At 43.1% G+C, this 12,526-nt stretch overlaps 1 protein-coding gene across 1 annotated transcript; it reads right to left on the bottom strand.

Annotated features, from left to right (window-relative positions):
- Window positions 1-10,726: 10,726 nt before the first annotated feature.
- On the bottom strand, window positions 10,727-11,099 carry LOC143443178 (uncharacterized). The gene has a single exon (XM_076938814.1). It carries the CDS (start codon window positions 11,097-11,099, stop codon window positions 10,863-10,865), a length of 237 nt encoding a protein of 78 aa, XP_076794929.1. The 3' UTR covers window positions 10,727-10,862.
- Between the last annotated feature and the right edge of the window lie 1,427 nt (window positions 11,100-12,526).

Here is a 12,526-nt window from a genome sequence, read left to right as displayed (position 1 = left end):
TTTGCTGTCATTGAGATGAATTCTGTGAGATCATCTCGAAAAACTCAAGGTCACCAACAAAGCAGAGTGATGATGGCAGCTTTAGAGTTGGCCAGCCTGGGAGCCCTGGCTGGGTTAGTGGGTGTCCACTAGGCTTCTTAATTATAAGCAGTATGTGCTGGCAGTCACCAGCTGAAACCAAAAATGGACCTTGGTGGATGTCAGTAGAGTACCTCGATTTTAAAGAGAAGACTGGAGAGCTAGAATGGAGCCAGGTAGCATGGCAGCAGGGCACGGCCAAGCCCTGTTCTGCCTCTGCTCACTTCTGGCACCCTGCTTCTCATGGTAAGCATTATGGTGCAGTGTCTATGTATCATAGATGGCCATGGTCATGTAGGACATAGATGGTACCATGAGAGTGCCTTCCCTGAAGCTGTCAGTGGGAGTTGTAGCCTAGCTCCACCACAGTCCTATGTGATGTTCTGACTGAGAAAGAGGGTAAGCAGGACTGAGCTATCCCTGGAGAGCTATGGAGAAGTTGGTGGAGAACGAGAAAGAGAAACCAGCAGACGTGAGTACTGTGACCCAGCAAGAAAGATAACTGTCATCTTCTAAAGATGATGAGAAGGTTCAGATCAGCCAAAGGTGTGGTGTTTCTGCTGGAGAGCCCATGGGCATCTTCCAATTGCAGGTCATCTTAAGAGAAGCATCCTCAAGACACAAATGAATTCCTGTTAAAATCCCTCCTTGGAAAAGTGTCGGCTCTGACATTACATTGACACAAGACTGGGCCTGGTGGCCCTACTCAAGAACACAAACAGCTCTAGGGATCTTGCCCTGAAGTTATGAGCCCCTGATGGGCAAGAGGTCACAGACAAGTACATAAAGCTGTGTGAGCCTGCCATCTACAAACCAGTGAAAAACAAACCCAGGAGCCAGGCCTAGTAAGACAGGCTTATGACCTCTGCCACTTTGAAAGTCCAGCCTAGTCTACCTAAAGAGTTTCAGCCGATCTTGAGCAGTTTGGACAATCTCAAAGTACAATGAAGCTGGAGATGAATGTCACTTAGTGCTGCAGGGCACTTGCCTAGCTTGTGAGGCCCAGGGCTCAAGTCCTAGCACTATAAAAAATAAAGAACATATAAGCTCAAGTGCTATCTGGAGGTGATAACACAGGCTTCTTAAAAATATAAACAAGTCCTAAAAATATTGTATTCTTCAAGACATGGCTCAATGGTTAAGAACACTGACTTCTCTTCTAGAGGACCTGGGTTCAAATCCCAACAACCCACATGGCAGCTCACAATTGTAACTCAAAATCTGATGCCCTCATGCAGACAAAACAACAATGCACATATAATAAAAAGTTTAAAAATGAAAAATGTTGCCCTTTTTGATGCTGTATTTTAGAAGCTAACATAAATCATTAGAATTACTAAAGCCAAACTCTGCAACACTGGCAAACCAGCCCATGTTGTAGGGCACATTGATTGTGCCACCAGATGGGCATGAGACTGGTAAGATGGAGCATGCTCAAACCCCGGGAACCTCAGAGATTTGAGATGGTAGGAGTAGAGCTGTTCCCTCCCTGCCTCCATACCTGCTTAGGAGCACATAACCATGACTCTCAGCTAGGTGGTGATATAGCACAGCACCTAGAATTCTTCCCCATGCAATAGAGACATCACCAGCATCATAGCCTTAGCCAATAGAATGTATTTATTGCCCCCTCCCCACAATCGCATCCTACTCCCCAAGGTTCATATAGTTCCTGTCCACATAGAATAAAGCACACAAGTTATTTCACCAAGGATCATCTGAAAGTGGCAGTTTTTACTGAGCTGTAACACTTGGAGGAAGGCTTTCTTCCCCAAGCACTCGCTTGAACCCCACCTGCCTGGCTAGGCTCCCTTTGGCTGCAGAGGCTTACATCACACTATAAACTTTGTGGGACCCTAGCTACCTGTCCTGCTCAGGCCACCAGAACCTCTTTATTCCTCTTTTAAGAGGTGTAACATTCCTGACATTCCTGACTTGACCAGAGCCTGTGGACCCTATTTGTCTCAGACTCAGCTTTATCCTCCTGGTCTGGCATATGGTGACATCTGACACCCCAAAGGGAAGGGGTGGGCTGTGGGCTGGGGACTCCACACATTCCAGACTTTTCCCTGCCTTCTCTGAGCTGGTGTACCTGTGGCACCAACACACCCCACCAGGAGAGGCAGAACATACCATGTGTGAGTGAAAGTTAGTGTACCAGCAACTAGACAGGATGAAAAGTGTCTTGTTCACAGAACAGTAGAAGATACAGAAAGAAAATAGACTTTCTAGAACAAAGTCGTTATTTCATGTACACAGAATACTGACCATATTGCTATAGTTTTTATGTGGAAAAAAATCTAAAACATATGTGGAGCTACAACTAGTCAAGACAGGAATGTAGAAACAAGAGCTAGAAATGGGATAGACTCAGATTATTAAGTAAAACTTGTATCAATGCATACAGCAGAATAGAAGGTCAAGAAACAGCATGAGGATCTAGACGCTTAGACACACTGTGGTTGAGGTTTCAAGTGGTGTGTGGGAATCAGAGTTAAAGAGACTTTTCCCAGTGACGAGTCAGATCCTCCTGTGTGCTGCTGACACATTATCATTCCTCAGACAGAAAAGGCCAAAAGGAAAATTACAGACAAAGCAGGGATAAAGATGACCCATGACAGAATCCCTAGTGTGTGCCCCATTCTTTTTATCTTATACAGGAGTCATACCTTTATTTACTGGGTATCATGACATCAAAAGGATTAATTATACATGATGTATTTTGTTTAATAATGCATGCTTTTAGAACTATTATGGGATACACAAGAAACCTTTGTGGGGACAAGAATTTCCTGATTGCGCACACGAACGACAAACTGGAAAACAGCCAAACTAGATTGCTGATTTTCAAAAAAAAAATAATAATAAGAGTAAAATAGTATGGATTAAGTGTGATGTCACCCACAGAGCTGCCCTTTCCTCACCACATACATTGCAAACTAGAAATGTCCTCCCTTTAAAGCTCCAAGGACCAGTCAACACAAAGGACCTGGCTGGTTTTCTGTGTCAACTTGAAACAAGCTAGGGTCATCAGAGAGAAAGAAGCCTCAGATGAGGAAATGCCTCCATGAGATCCAGCTATAAGGCAGTTTAAGGCAGTTTCTCAATTAGTGATCAATGGGGTGAAGCCATCCCCAGACTGGGTTCTACAAGAAAGGAGGCTGACAAGACCTAGAGATACTCCACCCTTGCCAGTCAGCCATTTCCATTCATTCTTCTGGCCCTCTCTTCTGTCTCTCCCCACACTCTCACCCAGTTCCCTCCCTCCATCTGCCTCCTATGACAATTCTCCCTTCAAAGTGAGATCCAAGCATCCTCATGTGGACCTTCCTTCTTGTTTGGTTTCACTGGGTCTGTGGAGTGTAGCACAGGTATTCTATACTTTATGGCTAATATCCACTTGTAAATGAGTACATACCATGCATGTCCATTTGGATCTGAGTTACCTCAGTCAGGATGACGTCTTCTAGTTCTATCCACTTGCCTGCAAAATGTCCTTCTTGTAACAGCTGAGTAGTACTCCATTGTGTCAATGAACTACATTTTCTGTATTCATTCTTTGGTTGAGGGACATCTGGGTTGTTTCCAGCTTCTTGCTATTGTTACTAAAGCTGCTATGAACATAGTGGAGCGCATGTCCTTGTGGTAATGGTGGAACATCTTCTGGGTATAAACCCAGAAGTGGTATGTCAGGAGCCATAATGGGACAAGCTAATAATTAGCAGATGATCATCCTGAAATGCTTGCCTCAGATTATTATATAATCTTTGACAAGTAAGCTCATCCAGCAAGGCTGTGGGGGACATAGGAAAGATTCCTGCTATTAATATGCTTTTCCTATTATTATTAAACATTTGTAACAATCACTAAGCAATAGCACACCCATTTGGAGCAGACCTCTGCAGACCCACGAAGATGTACTGTCTTGTAGTGATGCTGTATAGACAAATAGATGACTTCTTAAGTCTTAATGATGATCCTATAATAATTCCTAAAATTATCAATGATTATTAAGCTCTTTTATAACGGGACTGCTATTAGGTCCCTCTCTGATAATCAAAACTGCAATGAGAACTCTGCCAGTCTCCCAAGTGTTATCAGTTAATTGCCCCTAGATAGTAACCAAACTTTCTCCTGCTCAGAGCACATTCCTAGAGATCATAAAACCATTAACCAAAGGTCACTTGAAGGGAACTCATGATTTATTATAGGTACAAGGACAGAAGAAAAAATATTGCCTGGGTTTATCTATACAAAACTTCACTAATTTCTCAAGTTATAGTTTTAAACCTTCAGTGAACCTGTGAAGCTAGACAGGTGATGAATGTCTGGTTAGATAATTACTCCTAATGGATATGCATGTAAACATTCTGTGTTGTAAACTTCTATTTCAATTTATGATTTGAATTTTGGTGTGAACTTGTGATGAACTTTGTAACATGTGATCATGTACTCTGACTGATGTAAAAGTACTGAAGACAAAGACAAAGAGAGCAGTAGTCGTTAGCAGTAGCAGTAGAGTAGTCATAGATGTAAAAGTTCTTTAGGAGCTGTTCAAAGGCCATTTGCCTAACTCTCTGCTGTTAGGCTGCAGGTGTTAATCACCTAAGCCTGCAATCTCTTACCCTCAGAAGTTTTTAGGTTAGTACAAGGCTATTTACTTAACCCTTTGCTGGCTTTAGGACAGCAGGTCAGCTACAGTAGCATAGTAAGTGAACTTTCCTAGCATAGATAAGTAAACTTTTATTACAGCAACCCTAAAAATCTTGTAAGGCCCATAAGACCAAGTCTTACCACCCCCACCCCCGCCCCCGTCCCCCACTGATGCTCTTCCACTTCTACCCCCACCCCCTGCCCGGCTGCCTCAAGAAGAACTGACAGGAGGAGAAGAAAGAAGCTGCTGCTTCTCTTCCCACCAAGCTGGGGCTGGCAGTGGGCATAGCTGAGTCTTAAGATAGAACTATTCCCAGTTTTCTGAGAAACAGCCAGATTGATTTCCATGTGTGATGTGCCATACACATTTGCACTTCACCAGAAATGGAGGAGTGTTCCCTTTGCTCCTCTTGCCTGCAGGAGATGTCAATTGGGTTTTTTATCTTAGCCATTCTGATGGGTGTAGGATGGAATCTCAGGGCCGTTTTCATTTGCATTTCCCTGATGACTAAGAAAGCTGAACATTTAAGTGCTTCTCAACCATTTGAGATTCCCCTGTTGAGAATTCTGTATTTAGCACTGTACCCCATTTTTAAGTTGGGTTATTTGGTTTGTTGGTGTCTAACTTCTTGCATTCTTTATATATTTTGAATATAGAAACCTGGGATGGGAAATGCTCCAGGGAGTCAATGGGGGTGACTTTAGCTGAGACTCCTAGCAGTGGGAATATGGAATCTTAAGTGGCCACGTCCTGTACCCAGGCAGGACCCCCAGTGGAGAGATAAGGACACTAACCCACCCACAAAACTTTCTACCCAAAATTTATCCTGTCTACAAGAAATGCAGGGATTGGGGAAGGAACAGAAACTGAGGAAATGACCAACCAATAACCAGCCCAACATGAGACCCATCCCATGGTCAAGCACCAGTCCCTGACTCTATCAATGATACTTTGTTATGCTAGCAGACAGGAACCTCCTCTGAGAGGCTCCACCCAACAGCTAAATCAAATGCAGAAACTCACAGCCAAACATTGGATGGAGCTCCAGAACCTTTATGGAAGAGTTGAGGGATATGGAGAGAGTAGGAACTCCACAGTAAGACCAACAGAGTCAACTAACCTGGACCCTTGGGGCTTCTGAAAGACTGGACCACCAACCAAAGAGCATGCATGGGCTGGACCTAGACTCACCCTGCTTCCCCACCCCCTTCACAATATGTATCAGATGTGCAGCTTGGTCTTCATGAGGCTCCCCCAATAACTGGGGTGGTGGCTGTTCCTAAATCTGTTGCCTACCTGTGATCCTCTTCTCCTAACTGGGCTTCCTTGTCTGGCCTCAGTAGCCCTGAAGAAACTTTATGTACTAGGGTGGAGGGATACCCAGGGGAAGCGGGCCTCTACAATCTCAGAAGAGAAGGAAAGGGGGTTGGAGGAAGGTACTATGTAAACAGAGGACCAGGAGGAGAGGGGTAGTGATTGGAATATAAAGTGAATGAATGAATGAATGAATGAATAGATAAATAAATAAATAAATAAATAAATAAATAAATAAATAAATGGAGAAAAAGAAAGAACAAATAAAAGAAAGGCTGAGCAAGCCAATGATAAGCAAGCCAATAAGCAGCACTCCTCCATGGCCTCTCCATCAGCTCCTGCTTTCAGGTTCCTGCCTTGTTTTAATTCCTGCCCTGACTTCCTTCCATAAGGAACAGCAAGGTGGAACTGTAAACCAAATTAACCCTTTCTTTCCCAACTTACTTTTTGGTCATCACAGCAATAAAAACCCTAACTAAGACAATAGCCAGTTAAGTAAAGAAAATTTAAGCTCTCAAGTATTTGAAGTGAGTCTTTATATTATTAGATGCCATGTGTAACATAAAATATCTCCCTCAGTCCCCATTTTAAAAAAATTGAGAGATGAGAGCTCACTACCCAGGTTTGCCTAGAACTCTCCATCCTGGACCTTCTCACTGCCATTGCCTGAGTGCCGGAGTTACAGATATGAGCAGCTTGCACAGCCTCAAATGGCATATTTTATATGCCAAGGGTACCATACAGTTAAAAAGCATGCCGTCAACACAGTTACCAAAGAAGGCAACAGACAGGAGTTAGGGATACAGTGAGGGGCCCCTTTGCTTCAAGTGTCAGTGTGGACAAGAAATCTAGCCATCTGGAGTAGTTGCTTAGTGGGATGACCTGGGCCTTCCTCAGGGTCTGAGCCTCCCAGCTGAGGTTATGTTTATTGCTCAAGAGCCATTGCTGGGTGTAAAAGTTTAGAGACACCCTGTGACGTACTTGTCTCCATGTTCCTTTTCCAATTATATGCAAGCAATCTTCATCCGTGCTGTTTATAGCTGTGACCTCAACCTTTCCTGTTGAGCCATTGACTCCAAGAAACACACACAACTCTCTCTCTCTCTCTCTCTCTCTCTCTCTCTCTCAATAGATACAGGTTCCATTCAAATGACAACAGGTTCTAAAAGAATTGTCACAATTCCCACACCTGGTAATTTCGATTTTCAATCACTAATAAGAGTACACTCTTGTAGATAAAATGTAGATAAAAGTATACAAGATGGCCACTCTCTGGATGCAGTGGAAAGGGTCACTACTCCTGTACTTGCTGGCTTTCAGCTTCATGTGCTGATGAGACATGGCAGTGTGAGTTGTTAGTGTACAGCTCATTCTAGACTGGAAGGCTGTATTAAGATTTCAGTGTCCTGGAGCCACCATCTCACACCTTAACCACCATTTATACTAAACATCAATGGATTGGCTCCATTGCCCTTCACTCAGTGTCTTGTGTTCTAAAGGAATGTGTATACTATCAAGCTGATGGACAAGACACTCAGCAAGGCTTTGGGGGGGGGGGGGGTGTTACTAACAAACTCATGTGAAGGGATAGCAGACTCATCCCCTAAACTGTACGAGAGTCAAGAAAGCAAGCTGAGTACAGCAAGCCAGAATGCATTAATTTAATGCTCTGCTCCTGACACAATATGCAATACAACCACCTGCTTCATGTTCCTGCTATCCTAACTGCCCTGCAGTGATGAACTGTATCCTGACATTGTGAGCCAAATATCTTTTCTCCCTTAAGTTGCTTTTGCCAGAGTGTTTTATCATAGCAATAACAATAATAATAATAATAATAATAATAATAATAATAATAATAATAATAATAAAATTAAAACAACCTTGGTTTAATGAGTCTAGCGGCAGGACATGAACATGTGCAGAATGACCAATGTGTTGGAGGGAAGAAATAAGAGTGAGCAAGAAAGATGAATTACTTTATAACTGTCTGCTCTTTTGTTATCTAATTCCGTCCTCTGAGATCTGCCCGACTCCCTTAAGACCATTAGCTCATTTCAGGAGGGTCAGGCCTCTACCTACAAGCCTCTCTCTTTTTTTAGGCTCCACTAAGTCATCACCACCTTTCCACTGCTACACAGGAGAACAAGATGCTAGCATACACACACCTTTGGGCGCTATCCTCAAACCACGTCAAAGCCATGGCAGAGTACTTACAACTTTTAGAGTCAGATCAAGGCTCATGTTTAGCCACACAGCAGATATAATGAAGATATAATGGGTACCGCCAGACACTACCACATTAATGGAAGACTATCAAAAAAAAAAAAAAAAAGAACAACAACAAAACAAAAACGGCATGGGCTTTTAAAGAGAACTGAGTCAATTCAAAACACACAGGCCACTGTCTGGATGATGGGCAAGATTTGGCTGTACCATACTTAAATTCATGATAAATAAGAGGACCTATCAGCGATGCTGTAATTTCTAATGATCATGCTGGAAACAACATACAATTTCATGGACAGATAGTTCCAAGGTTGCCTCCCACAGATAGCCAAGGAACTGCCTGTCATTTCCTCTCCTCGCCCCTCTACTTCCTTGAAGAAAAGCTGCTGGTCCTGTTGAGGCCCTGACAGGGACTGGCACTCTGAGCCCCTGTGGTGTCAGCTCATCATCTAGGACCAGCAGCTCTGACCAGTGCTATGTGGAGAGGCATCCCCAGCTGCTACTCTCATGCTTACTCCACTACAGATGTACAATAATCCAATCTCAGGCTGTACAGCACCCCGATACTATTCGGGAGTAGCCAGTTCCCCTCTGCTGGTCACACATGACCTACAACTTCAGTCTCTCCTGTGTTACTATGCCCTTTCTTACCCATGGGGAATTCCCCTCTTATGGATGTTCTTTAAAAACCACACATGTCACAGAAGACAGTCACCAAAAGACCAGCGCTGCTACCTCTGGAGCACCACAGCTGTGTGTGTGACTGAGAGAACAGATAGTCTCACAAGGCAACAGCTGTGTTACACTGTAACAGCTAGCCATTATTAAGTTACATATTTGACCCAGTTCAATTTTTTTAAAATCAATTGTCTCCCCTATGGGAAGCCCATGTGTGAATGCCTTATAGCCAAGGATCCAATTTGATATACAGCTAAACTAACTTGTTTGGCAAATGCAGAGGGCACCTGCAAAATCCTACCCCATACCCATAAAACCACACCAAGCTTCTAGATACTGGTAATTAATAGAGACGCAATCATTAGTGTGTCATCCCAGTACAAGCAAGGACCATACATATGCTCAGCACATCATAACAAGCCAGTCTTAGCCTTCAGCATAGCTCTCCACTGGCCATCCTTCCCTTACCAAGAGGTTAGACATTCAACAGTAATACTGATATCCAACAAATGGAAGACAAACTCACACAAATATATAGGCAATAGGAGGCTGAGCCCATAACCAACAGAGTTGGCCAGATGCTAATGACAGTATAGATAAGCCTTATAGGCTGGATTCCCTGTAATATCACAAGCTCTGATTCCTGCAGCTTAGAAATGCACAGCCCCATGAATTTACCTTCAGAGAAGCACAGAGAATGCCCACCCACCACAGCACACAGTCTCCACAACAGCACCTGGCTTTCATGCCCTTGGGATCACTCACTCAGAGGGCAACAAGCACAATGTGTATGTGGTTTCCCCACACGATGGTGACCAGTAACAGAAAGAGACCCATGTCCAAGGAAACATCCACATGCAAGGGCTGGGACTCTGCACAGAACCTTTGTGTACCTCAGGGATTGTGGTTTCAAACAGTGAGGGCTGGCATTTGCTAACTAGCTGTGTACCTGTTAGCATATCTTACTATGTTTCGCTCTAAGGTTGTTTTTTTTTTTTTTTTAAAGATTTATTGTTGTGACTAATATTTTAATTTTACTTAGGGGTGGGTGAGTGTGTATGTGCGAATGCACATGTGTGAACATGCATGTGGGTATATACACACAAGTGCAGGTGCTTGTGTAGGTCAGAGTCATTGTATCCCCTGGAGTTGGAGTTACCGATGGTTATGAGCTTGTAACCTGGGCACTGGGAACTGAACTTGGGTTCTCTAGAAGAGCAACATGTGCTCTCAACGGATGAATCATCCCTCCAGCCCCTGCCCTAAATCTTACCAATAGCTAGGGATGTGTTTCATAGGGCCTCAACTCAAATAAGACTCTTGTAACATGTTCTCCATGTTCTCCAGGCTTTTCCCTACTAAGTAAGCCAACTAGCTAAGAAATTCTGCCTTGTGTTCAGAATGGTGGCTTACATTTGTAAATCCAGCACTCCGGAGCCTGATTCAGGAGAAATGTCACAAATCAGAGGCCAACCTAGGCTATATAGTGAGTTGCAAGCCAGCCTGGTTACAAAGTGAGACATATCTCAACTATCACATACACACACCAAAACAAAACAAACAAATTTTAAAAAAATCACTACCAAACCAGATCCTGGCTTGTGACCTTTACAATTTTAAGTCTCAAGAAAAGCTTATAAAAATAAATACATAAATAATGTGCACATCACATGTTACTACTTTGAGCTGTAAAGAAATGGAATCATGCGGAAAAGTCAGTGCTTATTCTGTGTTGTGGGAGAGATAAGGGTGGATTCTTTCGCAGAAGTCCCATTTATGTCCTCAGTTAAAGTCTTACTTTTGGCTTCCGGTTGCTTTTTTACTTTTTTCTTTGGTAATATGGAGAAAACAGAGTCTCGGTGGTTTTGGATTTGAAGCTTTAAGATGAATCTTTCACCTGCAGTAGCAATCAACACCATAATTCGTTTTGAGGAAAATACCCAGTTGTCTTGTGAAGCTTCACCAAAAACTTCTTCAGTGTTGCTTTCTCTTTTTCAATCTCCTTAAAGCGGATAGCTAGAGCTTTCTGTAGTTTTTGAATGTGAAGCTTGGTCCTCTTTTCCTCTCCAAGGTTGTTCACAAGGGCCTTCCTCAGGGACAGGGCGTCTCCAGATTTGAAATTTGTACTCTTCATTAGGACGTCCATCCCACCCATCTTGTGACTGTGGCCAAGGGGGCTTGAGGATGCTCAAGGCAAGGCAGGGCAGCTGCCTGTAAATGTCTCTGTAACAGAGCGGCATGGAAACAAAGCCTCACGGAATCTTGGAGCTGAGTGACATCAGAAACATACCTAACCCCAAACTCTAAGATTCGGTGCTCAGAAGAAGTGTTTAAGCAAGGGGATTAACCACTGTTATTCTAGGAACTAGATAACTATATTTAAATGGCACACTGGCTATCAAATACCTCCTACCACCTTGTGCTCCTACTGATGCCCCATGGTAAGTGTCTTAGGTGCTCATCAAGACCAGAGGGTTTATGTTTATGGGGTGAAAAATTAAAAGGATGATTCAATAATTGGGTTTAGTTTCAAAAGTGATCCATTCCTTTGGGAAAACTCTAATTAAGATCACAGTCTACCACGACCAGATAGCCCTGGGATTGGCACAATATGGGAGACTCCCTTTGCTTACCAGGGCTACTTCTTCTCTGACCTTGCTGGGTGAATTCTAAGCCCCTAAACTTGCCTCTATCTGAGGAATGTCATACTGAATATATTTATGTTTACATGTTATGTATTTGTATATGTAATATATATATATATATATATATATATATATATATATAATATTTCTGTTACAGAAAGAGCTAGAACAAAGACAGTAGCAAAGGTATAAGTACTGGGATTGGAGATATCAATACAAATCTGATTTTTGTGAATTGGTTGAACTCATGGCTCTATCTGCCAGTCAACTGTCAGCAGCAGCAAGGATGGATGCACAGCAGCCCACAGGACTCTTTTAATCTCTTAGAGACCTCAATTTGGGCAAAGACACATTTGGAAGGAAAAGTAAGGCATGCTAGAGACCATGGCTGTGGGCTTCTCAAAGAAGAGACACACTGAAGTGTCTTGACAGTAAACACATATGCCATTTTAGTGGGTATGACTGACATCTGAAACGGTTGTTAAGAAGTTTTCCATCCACACATTTTAAAAAGCATTTAAAATAGTGAGAGTGTAAGACCCCCAGGAAGGGAGGACCTCACCCAAGTCTCAGGAATTCGTGGCCACCCAATAACTCACAAGACACCGAACTTGATGCAATCAGCAAGAGGTATATTTTGATCAACATGTTGAGGTCAAGACCTGTAGCCCATGCAGAGGCAATGGGGTCTGACCCCGGGGCTTTGGAGACAGAGAGAATTTAAAGCCAAAAACCACAACTCAGGGGTGAAACTACAACCCAGGGGGAGTAAAGGAGGGTTATTGGAGAGTACCTGTGGAAAGTCCCAGCCCATTATTCAGTTTGTGACAGGGTCCAAGGAACAGTCATGGGGAACATTTTGTATAGGCTATTCTCAAAGAGCCTATTCGTAATCAACCATCTATCTTGTGGTCAGCCAAGTTTCTGA

Source organism: Arvicanthis niloticus, chromosome 8, assembly GCF_011762505.2.
Source record: "Arvicanthis niloticus isolate mArvNil1 chromosome 8, mArvNil1.pat.X, whole genome shotgun sequence".
Lineage (NCBI taxonomy): Eukaryota > Metazoa > Chordata > Mammalia > Rodentia > Muridae > Arvicanthis > Arvicanthis niloticus.
This window is presented reverse-complemented; position numbering and strand designations above follow the sequence as displayed.